The 18,987-nt window shown below is 45.2% G+C and overlaps 1 protein-coding gene across 4 annotated transcripts in view; it reads left to right on the forward strand.

Annotated features, from left to right (window-relative positions):
- LOC115148553 (folliculin-interacting protein 1) overlaps positions 1-15,221 on the forward strand; it is a 31,825-nt gene extending 16,604 nt beyond the window's left edge. For 3 of the 4 annotated variants that reach the window (XM_029690536.1, XM_029690537.1, XM_029690538.1), the window contains exons 4-18: positions 878-978; positions 1,402-1,476; positions 1,657-1,748; positions 2,986-3,069; positions 3,901-3,972; positions 5,058-5,193; positions 5,762-5,963; positions 7,116-7,201; positions 8,884-9,030; positions 9,528-9,697; positions 10,206-11,970; positions 12,153-12,318; positions 12,441-12,641; positions 12,751-12,866; positions 13,173-15,221. In XM_029690536.1, coding sequence (XP_029546396.1) covers positions 878-978; positions 1,402-1,476; positions 1,657-1,748; positions 2,986-3,069; positions 3,901-3,972; positions 5,058-5,193; positions 5,762-5,963; positions 7,116-7,201; positions 8,884-9,030; positions 9,528-9,697; positions 10,206-11,970; positions 12,153-12,318; positions 12,441-12,641; positions 12,751-12,866; positions 13,173-13,251 — 3,492 coding nt within the window. In that variant the 3' untranslated portion in view covers positions 13,252-15,221. The remainder of the gene's footprint in view (positions 1-877; positions 979-1,401; positions 1,477-1,656; positions 1,749-2,985; positions 3,070-3,900; positions 3,973-5,057; positions 5,194-5,761; positions 5,964-7,115; positions 7,202-8,883; positions 9,031-9,527; positions 9,698-10,205; positions 11,971-12,152; positions 12,319-12,440; positions 12,642-12,750; positions 12,867-13,172) is intronic. The other variant, XM_029690539.1, reaches the window with a different exon arrangement.
- The last annotated feature ends 3,766 nt before the right edge of the window (positions 15,222-18,987 follow it).

Below are 18,987 nucleotides of genomic sequence, written 5' to 3' on the forward strand. Positions count from 1 at the left end.
TGGTGACTATGGTCCCAGCTGCCTTGAGATCATTGACAAGATCCTCCCGTGTATTTCTGGGCTGATTCCTCACCGTTCTCATGATCCTTGCAACTCCACGAGGTGAGATCTTGCATGGAGCCCCAGGCCGAGGGAGATTGACCATTCTTTTGTGTTTCTTCCATTTGCGAATAATCGCACCAACTGTTGTCACCTTCTCACCAAGCTGCTTGGCGATGGTCTTGTAGCCCATTCCAGCCTTGAGTAGGTCTACAATCTTGTCCCTGACATCCTTGGAGATCTCTTTGGTCTTGGCCATGGTGGAGAGTTTGGAATCTGATTGATTGATTGCATCTGTGGACAGGTGTCTTTTATACAGGTAACAAACTGAGATTAGGAGCACTCCCTTTAAGAGCGTGCTCCTAATCTCAGCTCGTTACATGTATGAAAGACATCTGGGAGCCAGAAATCTTTCTGATTGAGAGGGGGTCAAATACTTATTTCCCTCATTAAAATAAAAATAATTTATAACATTTTTGACATGTGTTTTTCTGGATTTTTTTGTTGTTATTCTGTCTCTCACTGTTCAAATAAACCTACCATTAAAATGATAGACTGATCATTTCTTTGTCAGTGGGCAAACGTACAAAATCAGCATAGGATCAAATACTTTTTTCCCTCGCTGTATATGGTTCTCTGCATGAATAGCTTATTTACATTTGAGGGCAAGTAATCAAAAGTGTTTGGGCAACCAAAAAAGAAATGCCTTTCAGACTTTAATGTCAATCCAATGTATTATGTTACAGTCTTGATGGCAGAAAACCATGCAATTTACTCGCTCTCTCTCTTCTCTCTGTTCTCCTTTCCCTCTCTCCCCCTCTCCTCTCCTGTCTCTCAGGGGTCACGCTGCTCCTCTGACGCCAACATGTTGGGGGAGATGATGTTTGGCTCTGTGGCCATGAGCTACAAGGGCTCCACACTCAAAATCCATCAGATACGGTGAGATCCAGGGGGGGGGAGGGGGGGGGGGAGATTGTGTCCCACAGAACTTTGAACTGAAGATCTAAGAAATGTACACAGCAGCTGTCTTGATGTGATTTCATTATTGAATTGTGGAATAATAGTGAAGACATTATAACTATGAAATAACACATATGGAATCATGTAGTAACCAAAAAAGTGTTAAACAAATCACAATATATGTTTGATTTTAGATTCGTCAAAGTAGCCACCCTTTGCCTTGATGACAGCTTTGCACACTCTTGGCATGTCTTCAACATTATTCTACAATGTAGAAAATTGTGAAAATAAAGGAAAACCATTTGAATGGCACTGTACATCACATGTCAGGAGCACCAAGTCATCATGAATTTCCCCCCCCCCCCTTATTTTTCTCCCCCTTTCTCCCTCGTCTGTTCACAGGTCGCCCCATCAGCTGATGCTGAGTAAAGTGTTTACAGCCCGAACAGGGAGCAGTGTCTATGGCAGCCTTAACACGTAAGCCCTACTACCACCTTCCCTCATGTATCTTTCTCTCTCTCTGTCTTGCACTCTCTCTCTCCTGTCTTTCTCTCTCCTGTCTTTCTCTTCCTCCTCTTTCTATACTTGCTCCATCTATCTCGATCTCTTCTACTGATGCCCTTTGAACCTGTGCCATTGTCTGTGTGCTCCTGGCAGACTGCAAGACAGCCTGGAGTTCATCGGTCAGGACCCCAACGCTCTGAGGCCGGATCAGAACACTGTGGCCAACGGTCTCCTGGGAAACATAGGTAACCACAACCACAGTACAACTGACTGGTCTGGCACCTTCAATGTCTCACACATGAATGGATGTATATTGTTCATATCGACACCTATGGGTTTATTTTATTTTGGTTGTGCTGAAGCACTCTTTTGTTTATCTATCATGCCTTTGTTTATCGTTTTATCCATTCATAGACACAGTTAACTTCCAAAATAAAGGAAACGCCAACATGAAGTGTCTTAATAGGGCGTTGGGCCACTGCAAGCCGCCAGAACAGCTTCACTGCGGCCTTAGCATAGATTCTACAAGTGTCTGGAACTCCATTGGAGGGATGGGACACCATTCTTCCACAAGAAGTTCCAGAATTTGGTGTTTTGTTGATGGTGATGGAAAACACAGTCTCAGGCACCGCTCCAGAACCTCCCATACCTGTTAAATTGGGTTGTGATCTGGTGACTTGAGACACACACACACACCCTTGAAAACCCCTATGCTCCTTTGAGACCCCTCTTTCAAAGTCACTGAGAACTCTTCTTCTGTGGTAGCCAAAATGAATGGGCCACTTGGCATTTTTATACATTACCCTAAGACTAATTTGAATGTTAATTGCTTAATTAACTCAGGAACCACAATTGTGTGGAAGCACCTGCTTTCAATATACTTTCTATCCCTCATTTCCTCAAGTATTTTCTTTATTTGGGCAGTTAACTGTATGTGATCTGTGTTGCAAATCTTTATCAGACACTGGCTCTTTTTACGTGTGTTACATGTAAATTGACTTTACTTGAATTGATGTGTATTCTCCAGGCAAACTGTTTGTTCCCTTTCCTTGAACGTCCATTTCTGGACAGTTTAAACAGGTTGAATTGAATCTGCCAAGAGTTCTCCACTGAAGCCTATGCCTCTTGAGATTTATGACGCAAACACAGATCTTTTGGCAAATTCATCTCTTGTTTTCTCTCTGTCATCCCCACAGAAAATACACTCTCTACAATTTCGGAATGTTTTCTAAAAAGTATTTCCCTGTGAGGTTGTATTTTCTGTGCGGGATCTTGGTCCACCTGACCGACTACTCTCCGTGGCAACTAAACATATCCGACAGACGTTGTGGTCACATTGTGGTCCCGGACTGCTCCAGGTTGTCCGTCTCTCCGTCGGGGTTAGAGTGCCTACATGGTAGTCGGCCTCCTGCTTCTCTACTAACAGTGGTTCATGTCCGGTTTTGTTTTGTCTCTTCTCCCTGTCCGTTTTGTGCTGCGCAGGTTTATCTCAGCTCTGCAGCCCGCGTCGGGCCTTCTCTGAGCAGGGCCCTCTCCGCCTCATCAAGAGTGCCTCTTTCTTTTCAGGTTTGCGATGTGCTTGTGTGCTGTTGCATGCATGTGTACGTACGCTGCATGTGTCAGCAAGTGTATTACGGGACATGGTCAATATCTGCTTTATGGTTGTTGTACCCCTCACTTTCCTCACTCCCTCCTACCCTCCGAACCATAACCTCTCCATCCCCCCTCCTCCTTTTCCTCCCTCCCGCCGAAACCTCTCCCCTTGTTTTAATGGAGTGGTGGCAGGGGTGGTAATTTACATATAAATAGCCTCCCTGTAAGCCACTGCTAGGTGGCACGGCATGTTGCTCCCTAGCTATGCTATAGTGGAATGTTCATAAGGTGCGGGGTGGGCATGGGGCAACGGCGCATTGCAGCAAAGCTTGTGTTGATTTGACCGTAAATCATATCAACAGAACCACACCAAACAATGCCTTGGCCACCACATTGTTCTGCACTCGTAACTTATGGCGTGAACGTTCCCTTTGTCATTTAGCCTATTGTGTTCACGCCGAGGTAAACCTCTGCGAACGTACATGTTGTTTGTTGTGTATCTCCGATGCTACTGCTGCTGCACCTGCTTCAACAGAGTGGGGTTAGAGTGAACACAACAAACAACAGTACCCTAGTAGAGGGCCCTGTAGGAAGTATCTTGCACTGTGGCGGTATGTAATTGGTGGACTTGGTCATTGGGAAATGAATGTTCTGTGGTAGCGAAGGTTGCCTCTTGCTTTGAGAGCGGTGGTGGGTAAAGCACTGGCACCCCTCCCGGCTTGCGCTCCTCAGTGAGCTGAGTCGACCTGGTCTGTTTCTCAAAGTCTTTCCCCTTCTCTCTCTCCCCCTTTCTCTCTCCTGCAGGCCACAGTAACCCCATGGATATGCCGGGCAGAAACCTGTACGACGAGAGAGACAGTGGAATCGCCAGATCAGGTAATGCCTATTAACTAAATCCAGGATTAACCTCGCTAGACACCCTGCACTGATCCTCAGCCTTATATGTCTCTCTGAGATGTTGCGCCTCGGTTACTGGGTTTTCGTACTAGCTTCACCTCACTGGTGTGTCCTCTCTCGCTGAACCATCTCTAAACAAGAGTGCTATAACAACTAATGGGTTTAGATGAAGCCACATTCTTCTGGGTCACGGCTGTAGACCAGTCAGCTCCACACAGCATTTCTTTCTCTTCAAGGTCAAACTGGATTGATAGTGTCACCATGGCTGCATCCCAAATGGCACCCTGTGCCCTACACAGTGCACTACGTTTGACCAGGACCTTTCTAATGGAGGCATGACGCAGATGTTAACGGCCACCCTTTTTTCCATTCATTGACCCCCCACTGCCACCATGTAGCCATCCTTCATGGGGGTGTGGAGGAGAGAGAGATGTTGGAAAATCTTGTGCAGTGGAAACTGACCCCCAGCCCTGGCATTGCCAGCATGAGAGGAATCTCACTTTCTGTCAACCACCCGCGTCACAGGCAGATACTTAAATATAGCACCTCCCAAAACCTGGTACTAGTAAATGAGGTTCTAATTTGGTCCCCTCTACCCCACACACACACACACACACAAAAAAACTCCCTTTCTCCTACACCCATACACTTCCCTAGTCCTCAATCACAAACATTTGGCATGCCTCCATTGATCTATGCCTACGTGGTGCCTGGTATTGGGTCAGCTTTCCTTGTGACTGTGAGGTGATATTGAATGTCCCAGCCATGCTGTAATAATCAGGGAGGGCTGTGGGAAGCTGAACGAATGCAGTGCAGACGTCTGCTATGTGAGTTTCCCCTGTTCTGTTGTGTATGAGTAACCTTCCTGACTGACTCACTCTCCCTCTTCTTTCTCTGTCACCCTCCCCCTCTCTTCTATTCTCCCCTTTTGTTCTCTCTCCTTTCTCATTCCTCAACTCCTCTCTTTTGCTCTCTACACTTCTATGGCTCTCTGTTACTCCCATTTTCCCCTCTGTCATTCCTCTTCTCTCACTCGCTCTATCCATGCCTCCCTCCCTCCACAGCGTCTCTGAGCAGTCTCTTGATCACTCCGTTCCCCTCCCCGGGCTCCTCCCTCACCAGCAGCCAGGCCAGTAGCTACCAGAGACGCTGGCTCCGCAGCCAGACCACCAGTCTGGAAAACGGGGTCTTCCCAAGATGGTGAGACAGCAGCTCAACACAATGACACACATTCCCCTTCTGGTGTGTGTGTGTGTGTGTCCCCCCCCCCCCCCCCCCCCGTCAGGGCCTCTCGAACGCCCGTGCCCCTGAGGACATCCTCAAATTCCAGCAGGCATCACTACTGTATATACAAATGACTGGACTGGAGGATCATAATACTGTGTGGGACCACTGGCCCCTCCCTGAATTCTAGCTACACACTGATCAATTACAGGACACCAAATGCACTGTCACTGGTGTTGGCTTAATAGTACATGACCAGTTACAAATGCCATTTAGGTATTTCATCGTATCGTTTATTCTGGGAGTTGTCCCTGTTGAAGAGTATTAACAAATCTTGGTGTTCTATCTATCCTGATTAGTGAGTGAGTACTATTGTCTATTGTTCTCCCCCTTTTCCAAGTTGAGATCTTATGTCATCTGTAAGGCATCATTTACCTCTCTACTTGGACTTTTGCCTGTTAAGAATACTGGCGTTCACTTCATAGTCACGATGTCTCTGTGTCCCCCGTAGAATTTATGTCTATGTTTTTTCCCCCTGCCCCAGGTCTGTGGAGGAGAGCTTTAACATGTCGGACGAGAGCGGCGCTCCTAGCTTGGGCGTGGCGAGAAAGAAGAAGATAGCCATCGGCGTCATCTTCCTCCTCTCCCAGGATGAGGAGGAGAACAGCAAGTTCCAGGACTTCTTCTTCTCCCACTTCCCCCTCTTCGAGAGCCACATGAACAAACTCAAAAGTGCCATTGAACAGGTGAGGAGCTGCTCCCATAGATATTGTTGTCGGTGTGTGGAGAACTCTCCCTGGTGTATTTGACAGAGATGGTAGATATACAAAATGATATGTTGTGAACGGAGAGGGGGAGGCATTCAATCAGACTTGCTCAGTGTGTTAAACATATACAATGTATGTGGCCTTGCAAAGAAGGGCACCTATGGGTAGATGGGTAAAACAAAATAAGACTGAATATCCCTTTGAGACTAGTGAAATTATTAATTACACTTTGGATGGCGTATCAATACACCCAGTCACTACAAAGATACAGGCGTCCTTCCTAACTTAGTTGCCGGAGATGAAGGAAAACGATGAGGCAAATGGTGACTTTTTAAAACAGTTGTTTTATTGTTGTCCTGAATACAAAGTGTTTGGGGCAAATCCAATACAACACATTACTGAGTACCACTATCCATATAGTGGTGGCTGCATCATGTTATGAGTATGCTTGTAATCGTTAAGGACTGGAGAGTTTTTCACAGGCAAAATCCTAGAGGAAAACCGGGTTCCGTCTGCTTTCCAACAGACACTGGGAGATTAATTCACCTTTCAACAGGACAATAACCTAAAACACAAGGCCAAATCTATACTGGAATTGCTTACCAAGAAGACAGTGAATTTTCCTGAGTGGCCGAGTTACAGTTTTGACTTAAATCTGCTTGAAAATCTATGGCAAAACCTAGTTATCTAGCAATGATCAACAACAAAAATCATTTTTGAAAGAATAATGGGCAAATGTTTCACAATCCAGGTGTGGAAAGCTCTTCGAGAGTTACCCAGAAAGACTCACAGCTGTTATCGCTGCCAAAAGTGATTCTAACATGTATGAATTCTTATCTAATCAAGATATATTAGTGTTTTTTATTTTTCATAAATGTTTTACAAATGTTAAAATTGTTCTTCTACTTTGACATTAAAGAGTATTTTGTGTAGATTTTGTGACAAATCATTTTTAATACCACTTTGCAACACAACACAATGTTGAAAAAGTAAAAGGGTGTGAACACTTTCTGAAGGCACTGTATCCAGTTTCTGTTCTTGTCAGTGTGTGTAGTCTCAGGGGGGTCCCCGCTCGCTCTTCTCCCTCTCTAAGTACATGCCTCTTAACATGCCTCTGTTCTCATTTACAAGGCCATGAAAATGAGCCGGCGATCAGCTGATGCCAGTCAGAGGGCTCTGGCTTACAGCCGCATGGTGGATGGCCTCAATGAATTCAGGTGAGTTACTGTCATGTGTTTACTGAGACTGAAGCAAACCACACTGACAATGTAGCGGAGGCAAATCCCTTAGCTTGTTACCTAGGAGCCTGGGCAAGGAGGTAGGACAGGTAGAGGCATAATTTGTTGCCATAGGGACTCTGTATATTTCCTTTTATGTAACGTATATCAAAGTGTCGGACAGCAGTAGATCATTAATCCACACCTTAGTTTAAGTTAGTGTGACGTAGATAGCTTCTGACCTTCCTAACAGTGGGCAGCGTCCCCACAGGGTGTTCTCACAAGCCCAGCCAAAATAAGCTCATTAATAATCTGCACTGTAAGCAGAGAGGGCGCATGCAGTCCCTACCTGTCCTGTCCACACTCGCACACGGTGACGACAGGCCAGCTACACCCCTGCTGCTCCCAATGCATGCTGGGAAATCCCCTGCTGCAGAGCCACTTATGCGGTGGGAGGGAGAGACGTGTTGGGCACAGTGTGAAGGCTTCCCGTTGCTGCAGTCATATGCCTGCTGGCGCTGTGCCATGGCAACCCAAGCCCCCGCGTTGAGGAAACACGATCTCCCTCAGACAGTGTCCGGGCTACCAGAAGAGTAAATAATGTCAGTGCCATCAGCAAGAAGGCCAATATAGTTGAAGATTTATATTTGTGTTTGACCTTTAGGTCTCTGAGGTCATGGAAACATAATGGCGCAAAATGGAAGAAATGCTGCTTGATGACGAAGTCTGGTATAATACACACCCATACCCACAGAGGCAACATGGAAACACACATACAATGCCAATTGGATATCTTGTACGATTGGGATATGATGAAAACAGATCAAGAGTCTCTTCGTTCTTTGACGGACTTAAAATGCTCTGCCCGCACAACAGTGGTATTGAAGTCATATGGAATGAATGAAGTATAAACTTCGACTCAGTCGCTTTTATAAATGTCCAGTGGACTTGACATTCCTTCACGTCCGTCGCTGCCTTAAAGTTCACCTGGTCAGCTGGCTTCCCCACGTCAGGGAAAAACCTCACTACCCACGCCCATGGGCTTTTTATAGGGCTCTTCACACTGGCGGCTGAGAAGTGTTGCTGTGATGAACTTTAGCAAAAGGTTCTGGATTTATGTGTTCGTTGAATAATAACAAAAGGTAGAGTGGGGTTGAAGGGATATTAGTTAGGCGATGACTGCATATTTCCTAGCAGTGTGTCAAAATTATCCCAGTCAGTTGAAACCGAAATCTGATGTTTAACAACGCTACTGTTGTAAAAGGAGACACAATATGCCTCCGGCAACTTTAGCCCTGGGTTCAAGTGGGGTTATTTGTGTTCATCTTTAGTTTCTGTGAATTTAACTCAGGGAAAGACCTTTTACAAATCATCGATCTCCTCACTACCTGTCATCTCCTTCCTATTACCTATAGCTCTTGTTCGATAGTTACACTACTTGTTTTCCCTGCTCGTCAGCAAACATCTGGGACCTAAAACTACAATGCTGCACATTCCTCCGTCCTCAGAGATGCCCTCAGTTCTGTGTAAAACTCTGGACTGCTTCCCGCTGTGGAATTTCCAGACGCTGAATTGCCTCAGAGAGAGGGTCTCCCTTGTAAGCAGGGCCTGGACTGAGAACTGTGGCCCTCTTGTTCACCCCGAGACAATGATGGCTTGTGTTTCTCCCTCCCCCTCTCCAGGACGACCATCGTCAACCTTTACACCATGCCCCGCGTGGCCGAGCCCGTTTGGCTCACCATGATGTCTGGAGCCCCCGAGAAGAACCAGCTCTGTGGACAGTTCATGAGGGAGCTCTCCCTGCTCATGGAGCAGGCTTCAAAGAACCAGTTGAGTGCTCCTGTCTGTCTGTCTGTCTGTCTGTCTGTCTGTGTCTCTCTCTCTCTCTCTCTCTCTCTCTTATATGAGTGCTGTATGTGTGCAATAGTGAATGAGCTGATAAGTCAGGAATCCCTGCCAATCTATCTTCAGCTTGTTTTTGTCGAGGTTACAAAACCAAGCTTAATCATTTGCCAATGTAGCAAGACATCCATAGAACTCACTGTATTAGGATGCAGTAGTCTACTGCCACGTGATTTAGACTGACCAGTGACCACTATGATGTATCTCCGAATGATCATGAGTTCGTGAAGAGGGGAAACACGAGGCTGCGGAGGGGGTGGAGATTGAGGAAAAATGAGTCAGACAGAGAGTGGAAGCGGTAGACAGTGTTAGCGTCCAAAATGTCATCCTATTCCCTATGTAGTGCACTACTCTTGACCAGAGCCCTATGAGCCCTGGTCAAAAGTAGAGCACTCAATAATTCTCTCTCTTCCTCTTCTCTCAGGTTCCTCCCTGCCCTCCTCACAGCCATCCTCACCAACCACCTGGCCTGGGTGCCCACAGTCATGCCCAACGGACAGCCGCCCATCAAGATCTTTCTGGAGAAACACTCCTCTCAGAGCGTGGATATGCTGGCCAAGACCCACCCCTACAACCCACTGTGGGCCCAGCTCGGTAAGGACAGACCGAATGTTACCTGGGTTAGTAGAAATCGCGGTCTACTAAATCGGCTGGCCAGTGCTCACAATCCTTAAATTCCATCCCATCATGGCATGCATATTTGTCAGGATACTTTTTAATTTAAGCTCTCAAATGGTATGAAAGTCATCATCACTCACTTCATGTTAAATAACATGGCAGAAATATCTCTGTATTGTCGACTATTAAAAGACGCTCCTATACGTAACAGTAACTAGCTGTAAATACCAAATAGTGGGCTTCATTTTAGCACAGGCAACTTTAGTGTACAACTCCACCTAGTGGCTGAAAAGGATCAAACGCAGTACAGAGCACTGATTCCCTCACTCTCCCAAAGGTAAAAGGGAAAGAACAAGTTATACACTTTTTACCACATTTTAATCTTTTAATTGTAGCTGTACATATGTAACAAAGTGAAAATTAGAAATATGTAGTTAATTGGGATGAACTGTAGTTAACTGTGGTGTTTGTTTTGTGCCTTTAGGTGACTTGTACGGGGCCATCGGCTCCCCGGTGCGTCTATCCAGGACGGTAGTGGTGGGTCGGAGACAGGAGCTAGTCCAGAGACTCCTCTACGTGCTCACTTACTTCATCCGCTGCTCGGAGCTGCTGGAGACCCACATGCTGGACAGTGCTGAGGATGAGGCTATCGTCATCCCCGGCTCCCTCATCACCACCTCGCTGCGGCGCGGGGAGGTGGAGGAGTCCGACTATGTGCTGGTCACCATGCACAAGCCTAGCGGAGACTACCTGAGCCAGGGTCCCGAGCCCCGAGAGGACAGCAGCTACCCCTCAGACAGTAATAACAGCCTGCAGAGTAGCACCTACACAGACACTGAGGCTGGCAATGGGCCTGAGGAGGAGGAGGAGGACGATGAGGAGGGGGACAGTAATAAGAACAGCCAGGGCTCCAAGAGCAGCGTCCTGCAGGCCCTGGCCCACTCCAGCCACAATACCAACGCTGTGCCCATCATCGTCCACACGGAGGATGATAGTGAGCCCGCGCCGCTGAAGGAGTCACCAACCTCCTGTGCGGATGCCAAGCTGGAGACGCTGGTGCGTGTGGGCTCAGCCTCCCCCAGGGAGCAAGCCTGTGTGCTCCTGGAGACCGAGCCTGAGGCAGAGCTGGAGGTCAAGGCCAGCCAGGAGGAGGTGACAGAGGAGATGCCCATCAAGGTGTTCCACTCCTCAGGGATACCACTGGAGAAGAAGCCCCCTGACAGGACCGTACCTGTACCTGTACCCGGCCCCTTTCTGTCAAACCACCAGGAGGAGCCTGCCACCAAAGTGCTGTTTCTTATCGGCGACCCCCAGTCCCCAGGGTCAGACACCGAGAACAGGAGGAAGAAGGTGGAGGAGGACATTAAGAAGCATAAGAAATACATAATGGAGAAACAGAGGCAGCAGCAGCTACTACATCAAGCGCAACAACAGCTGCTACAGCAACAACATCAACAGAAACTACGACGACAACAACAGCAGCAACAGTTACTACTACAGCAGCAACAGTTACTACTACAACAGCTACTGCAACAAAAACAACAACATCAACAACAGCAGCAGCAGAGTGGGAGCAGTAATGGTGGTGATCAGCGGGTGAAGTCCACAACCGGCACATCAGCGGACCAAACCAAGACCAACGGGGGGGGGGAGAAGACTCTGATGCGTGTCTCCAGTAAGATGCCCCAGTGGAACCCTGTCAGCGAGGAGGAGTGCTCGGAGCTGTTCGACGAATACTTCAGTGACGACAACCCTGTCGAGACCAGGACTATAGACGACGTGGCGAAACGCCTAGAGTTGTCGAGCGGCACGGACAAAACCCAGAAAGAGCTGTTGGACCCTTCGGGAGTCCAGAGCAGCAGTAGCACTAAGGGACAGGAGGGTACGGGACAGGGGGTTATGGGACAGGTAGGTGTGGGGGAGGCTGACGTCCAGACCAGGTGTAGGTGTGGCTCCACAGACACGTCGGAGGCAGGCTCCTGTCGGAGCTGTTCTGCTGAGCAGGACAAGGGCATTGTGATTTCAGTAACTGTCCGAAAAGGGGACAACATAGAGGACCAACAAAAGAAGGTGGCCCCGCTTAATGACTGGGAGATCCCCCGGAACGAGAGTTCGGACAGTGCGTTGGGGGACAGCGAGAGCGAAGACGCAGGGCAGGACATCCACAGGCAGAGCGAGAGTGACATCTACTATAGAGAGGATCAGGAACCAGACGAGTGGCAGGAGGAGGTGGAGGTCCCCTTCCCTGGGTGAGATACACACTGCCTCTGAACCAATGGCTTGGCCACTTTCACACAGTATACGTCTTGAGTTTTACAGGGCATACTGATGTCAACATTAAAAACATTGTTTTCAACTCACATATCAACCTCTGTGACTTATGTGTCAGAATATGTTTTGATGTTGTCTATGCCATGTCTTAAATCAACAGGTCAAAGCTAGTGGAGAATTTCTCCAAACCGAGCATTGCCAACTTTGGGAGGTCCCTGTTCGGGGGGTACTGTCCGACCAACGTGCCGGACTTTGTTCTGCAGGGGATGCCCAACGATGACAAGTTAAGGCAGGGCCTCATGTCAGAATTGGCCCACGCTGTACAGGTAAAAGACTGCTATATACCTCAAGCACTAAACATCTGGATTGTGAGGCTTCGTGAGATACATGCTGTATCTGGTCTGCAGCCGTCTGAGCCCAAAGTCTTCTCCTATTGTTTTTTTTGCAGCATCCAGTGTTGGATGAGCCCATTGCAGAGGCTGTCTGCATTATCGCAGACACTGATAAGTGGACGGTGCAGGTAGCCAGCAGCCAGAGACGAGCGACGGACAACAACAAACTGGGGAAGGAGGTCCTGGTCTCCAGCCTCGTGTCCAGCCTCCTCCAGTCCACCCACCAGCTCTACAAAATGAACGTCTCCCCCAACTTTGTAAGTTCATACAAATGCCAAATTAGCATGCAGTTTTTAGCAGTGTGAGTTCTCCCTACTTTGGCTACTCGGTATCACAAACATCTAACAAGATTATAACTCTCCTCAGTGCATAATGCACCTTGAGGACAGACTCCAGGAGATCTACTTCAAGAGTAAAATGCTGGCAGAGTACCTGAAGGGACAGACTAGAGTGCACGTCAAGGAGCTGGGGATGGTCCTGGGGTGAGCAGCTAAACCGTTCTTATACAATGGGGTTCCGTCCCAAATGGCACCTATTCCCCTATATAGTGCACTACTTTGGACCAGCGCCCTATGGGTCCTGGTCCAAAGTAGTGCACTATATAAGGGAATAGGCTGCCATTTATTTTCAAATATAAATGTTGTGATCAGTGTTCTTTCTGTTCTTAAGATACTGCACTTTATTTACATCTGAATAACATTCACAGTAACAGAGTTAGGAGAATATAACCATGGCTTGTTGCTCCGCTATGTACAATAATCTAAGCATGGCTTCTCTTATCATTTCAGTATTGAGTCCAGTGACCTTCCACTGCTGGCAGCCGTGGCGAGCACTCACTCTCCCTATGTGGCCCAGATACTGCTATAATGGATGGAACCAAAGCCAGAGGTGGAGTATGACTGATACTGTGCTCTGGCCTGGCCTGGCCTGACACGACGGCTTGACCTTGTCCGCTAACGCCCTGCTGACGTTCTCAGAGAGGGTCTCCTAGACAAGGTGTGCATCCCAAATGGCATCCTATTCAAAAGTTGTGTACTATGTAGGGAATATGGTGTCATTTGGGACGAAGAAAGGGCCACCTCGATGGATGCGAGACCTCGGTGGATACTGCTGTTGCTGCCACTGGGCATACAAACACACTGCCACAAGGGGGCAGCCTAGCCCACAGTCTACTCTCCACTAATAAGTGCTGAAGCTCTGTTGGCTAACTCCAGGCCAGAGAGGCATGCTGCTGCTGTGGAGCGTCCCTAAATCGTTCTCTTCTTTGCATCCAGACTATTTTAACCCTGTTAAAGGACAAGAAAGCCAAAGTCAGACATTTTCTGTTGAGTATGGATAATAAAGACAGCGATAATAAAATAGATTTTTTTATTTTTTTTTCCCCCCCATGTACTATTTTTCTGTACAATCTTTAACCAGTTCATAGGAAGCAACGGACTCCGGAGATGGATAGGATGCATTTTTTTGAACTTGTAAATATCAGAGAATATTGTCACTTTATGCCAATTATGTTTCTGTGTTTTTCATGTATTTGTTTACAAGTGTACTTGCCCTAAAATGTCTCTAAATGATCCATAATTCATTGGATTTCATTTGAAAATGAACTACATCTTTTCACTAATTATAAACAGGCCTCGAGGTCATATCTGGGTAATCGATAGTCATTTTAATCATTAACTGAGGTTGGAAAATGCTTAATGTGGCTTTGACATACTTTATCACAGGTACAACACTACCTCAGATCTGCTTTTTATAGTTGCCCGCTAGAAATGCCTGAGGGAATAATATTTTGTTATTTTTAATCAGAGGAATGTTCAAATAAAACTGTGCGAACACAATGCTGTGCTTTATTGAAAAAGGGATGTTAATTGAATTCCTGAAAATGGGAAAACTATTGTATTTCTCTTGAGTACAATGATAGCCCATTTCTACTGCGGTATGTTGAAAATAACTAAACAATGATCTACATATATTTTCAAACAAATATTTTCACGGTTTAAAACTTTTTTATCGCTTTGCCACCATTATACCATGTTTACGGCTGTATTGAATGCTACAAAGGGAGAGTTTGTGGAATATATGTTAGCAATATGTGTATCAGTTTAATTATGGCTAACTTAAAAACAAAAACACTGCGTTTTGATTTTACAAAAGCAAGAGGTAAATCCACAAATCAGTTTTGTTGTTTTTTTACAAATATTTTTACCAACCAAGAAATTGATGTTGCGTTTGATTTCGAAGTACTTTGTCTAGAGAGAATGCCATACAATGGAGTCTCAGCGAAATGAAGTTGCCATGAGCAGCACCGGAGATGGTGAGATGCAAGACTTCGCTTTCACACAGTATCTGCCCAGGTTCGCTTCTTGCTGTTCACAGCATGGTAGCCATGGCACAAAAACAGCTGAGAAGTTGAGCTTCGCACTTCAACACTTAGTTGTTGTGGAAATTGACCCGCTATGCTGTTTACTTTCTGCATCTACGTCATAACGCTGAGTCTACCTTTAATGGACATGTAGAGTGAATGGATCAGGGGCTTCTGAAGAATTTATTTTGCTGTAAAAAAGAAATGTACATGCTTATCATGTAAGATGCTAGGCCACTGCAGGATATGTTGTACTTATTGCATTTTGTAAAACCCCTGATTATTTCTTGGAGGTATGACTTTATATCTACTTTTCTCTTTATACATGAATATGAATAAATAATTTAGTATGGTGTGTAATGATTAAATGTATATTGTACATATTCATTTTATTTCAATATGAATTCTTTCTCCTTAAATTATCCTTTCCCAATTTTATGGGAATGTTGTGCAATAAAGATGCCAATGTTATAGATGCAAGTGTCTCAGTAAATACTTTCAGTATACATTTTTCATTTCAAATTCATGTTTAATTTCAGTACAAATTATACCATTGAAGGAAATGGCGAGCAAACTAAGGAAAGTATTCAGACCCCTTGACTTTTTCCACATTTTGTTACATTACAGCCTTATTCTAAAATAGTTTTTTTCCCCCATCAATCTAAACACAATACCCCATAATGACAAAGCAAAAACTTTTTTTTGCTAATTTATTAATCATAAAAAAACACATCTACATAAGTATTCAGACCCTTTACTCAGTACTTTGTTAAAGCACCTTTGGCAGCGATTACAGCCTTGAGTCTTGGGTATGACGCTACAAGCTTGTGTCGTGTCTTTGGCATCGTTAAATTGAAGACTTGTTTTATCAAATCAATTCTCTGTAATTATTATGTGATTAAACTAATCATGTAAATGTAATTAACTAGGAAGTTGGGGCACCAAGGAAAATCTTCAGATTACAAAATTATAATTTTCCAAATATAACTTCAGATATTTTAATATCTGATCAATTAGTCTTCTAATTAATGAATTATTTACCTCACGTTAGTCTCATTCCAAACGTCGTAAATTGTTGGTTATCTGTACGAACCCAGCCTTTACTATGAATCATCCATACACCAATTGTCTTAGTCATTTATTTACTAACTAAATAAATAATCACAGAAATGCACAAACAGTAGATATGGTTACAATGAAAAGATAGGGGAGGTTCCCTAGTGGGCTAAGCCGATATGACGGCTTGGTGGACAAAGGGAAGTGGGTGTGGACTGAGAAGGGCGCGAAAGACAAAAGAGTCACTACACAGTTGATAATTATATTAATTGAAATGCTAATCCTTTGCACATGAATGCTCATTCATTCGGGAATAATTGCAATCAATATATATTTACGCTCAGTGTGTCGTGGTGATCTCTGTTGGAATCGTCCGTCTTTCTGTTGGAAAGTTCATCCGCGCATCTCTCGCTGCTTTCCTGAAGTCTTTTGTGGTTAGAATGGCTACTTCAGAGTACCATTCAGAAATGTTATTATAGAATAGATATTTCGGCGGTTGTTGGTCTTCGCATTCCAGGTTGACATAATTTCTAGCTGCAGACTAGTAATTAGTATAGAAGATTTGCTCTTATTCTGTCGGGATCGATAGTCTCAGAGTTGAACCATTTCCACCCGTGTAACCAATGCTCCACATGGTTTGGTTAGGAATTCAATAACCATTACAACCTTAGCTTATACTGAGGTTTTTGTGGTCTCTACTCAAACCTTCGCCCCCTCGGGGACCGAGGTATGCATGGTCTCCAGAGGATTTCTTCAGGTGAGGGTTTTATTCGTAACAGTAGAAAAGGGCTGTCCCATGAGCCAGATCATGTCTGTGCTCATGGGGGCGGGCCAATGACTTAGTTAAACTTTAAAGGGAATACAATTCTCTCACATTAACAGTTTAAAATCACATTACATAATTTCACAAATAGTTTCATGTTTACTCATTCATTGTATACAATAATTAGACGCAAACCCCATAACGGATGCTCCTGTATAAACAGAGTTATGGCAATGTGGCTGTATTGTCTTTCATGAGGTCACAAACATGAAACAAAACGGACCGGGTTATAGCTGGCTTCTCCACCGACCTTTACACATTCTCCAAAACAGGAATATTGTTCAGTTCTCAAGTTCTGTGACGTAGAAGAAGTTTCTTTGTTCTCTCTATGTGTCTCTTTCTGCATGGCCAGGAGGAGAGCGTCTCCTCCAGGAATTTACGACCTGAGATAGCAGAACCTGGATGTTGGAGGGAGAGAGAGGGGGATGCCACGCTATATACCCAGAAAGGGTCACGTCATGACACTTGGCACACCCGTATTTGGGGAGTTACTCCCATTCTTCTCTGCAGATCCTCAAGCTCTGTCAGGTTTGATGGGGAGCGTTGCTGCACAGCTATTTTCAGGTTTCTCCAGAGATGTTCGATTGGGTTCAAGTCCGGGCTCTGGCTGGGTAACTGAAGGATATTCAGAGACTTGTCCCAAAGCCACTCCTGTGTTGTCTTGGCTGTGTGCTTAGGGTTGTTGTCCTGTTGGAAGGTGTACCTTTGCCCCAGTCTGAGGTCCTGAGCACTCTGGAGCAGGTTTTCATCAAAGATCTCTCTGTACTTGGCTTTGTTCATCTTTGCCTCGATCCTGACTAGTCTCCCAGTCCCTGCTGCTGAAAAACATCCCATGATGCTGCCAACACCATGCATCACCATAGGGATGGTGCCAGGTTTCCTCCAGATGTGACGCTTAGCATTCAGGCCAAAGAGTTAAATCTTGGTTTCATCAGAACAGAGAATCTTGTTTCTCATGGTCTGAGAGTCTTTAGGCGCCTTTTGGAAAACTCCAAGCGGGCTGTCATGCCTTTTACTGAGGAGTGGCATCCGTCTGGCCACTCTACCATAAAGGCCTGATTGGTGGAGTGCTACAGAGATGGTTGTCCTTCTGGAAGGTTCTCCCATCTCCACAGAGGAACTTTGAAGCTCTGTCAGAGTGACCATTGGGTTCTTGGTCACCTCCCTGACCAAGGCCCTTCTTCCCCGACTGCTCAGTTTGGCTGGGCGGCCAGCTCTAGGAATACGCTTGGTGGTTTCAAACTTCTTCCATTTAAGAATGATGGAGAACAATATGTTCTTGGGGACCTTCAATGCTGCAGAATCTTTTCTGCCTCGACACAATCCTGTCTGAACAATTCCTTCAACCTCATCACTTGGCTTTTGCTCTGACATGCACTGTCAACTGTGGGACCTTAGACAGGTGTGTGCCTTCCAAATCATGTCCAATCAATTGAATTTACCTCAGGTGGACTCCAATCAAGTTGTAGAAACATCTAAGGATTATCAATGGAAACAGGATGCACCTGAGCTCAATTTCGAGTCTTATAGCAAAGGGGCTGAATACTTATGCAAATAAGGTATTTCTGTTTTTTTTTAATGTTTTTAAAAAAAACTGTTTTCGCTTTGTCATTCAGGAGTATTGTGTGTAGATTGCTCAGGATTTGTTTTGAATCCATTTTAGAATAAGGCTGTAACGTAACAAAATGTGGAAAAAGTCAAGGGGTCTGAATACTTTCCGAAGGCACTGTACATGCATACATACATATACAGTAAGCTACTGCAACTTACTGCGTTACCTTTTAACCCGGGGAAGTGCCTTGGGAGTTTTGTCATAGCCTGGTATACAAAACCACCTTTATATTATCAGTTCACTTATATTGAGGGTTTTTCAACATGCCAAGTCACTGCTAAACAACTAATGTACTGTAGGTGTTTTTACTCATGGTCTCTCATACCTAATTTAGCCGCTATAGACTCTCATAATGGATTTTCAAACAAACTACTAGGGATGCTGCTGGGTTATTATTTTCGATCAAGGAAAGGTGGAAGTTTTTCAGATGTACTGATGCAGCATCTCTACACTGCAGTTTAACAAATAATTCCACGTCAGAAAATGACTGACTTGAAATACTGTACTATGTTCTTGATTAACTATTTTTGTTATACCTGATCTGCACAGGTATAGAAATGCTCCTGTTGTCAGTGATGCATTTAGTGGGACATGTTTTTCTCACAATATTTTGGAAATGAACGAAGTTATGCAATCAAGGTTTTACCTTTTCAATGCACAACAAAAAACGGCACTCAGCTACCAGATGCTAATACTGTATACTAATATTTAATTTATGCAGGAGCTTTAACACGTGTAGTATAATGGCAT

This window comes from Salmo trutta, chromosome 15 (genome assembly GCF_901001165.1).
Source record: "Salmo trutta chromosome 15, fSalTru1.1, whole genome shotgun sequence".
In the NCBI taxonomy this organism is placed as follows: Eukaryota; Metazoa; Chordata; class Actinopteri; order Salmoniformes; family Salmonidae; genus Salmo; species Salmo trutta.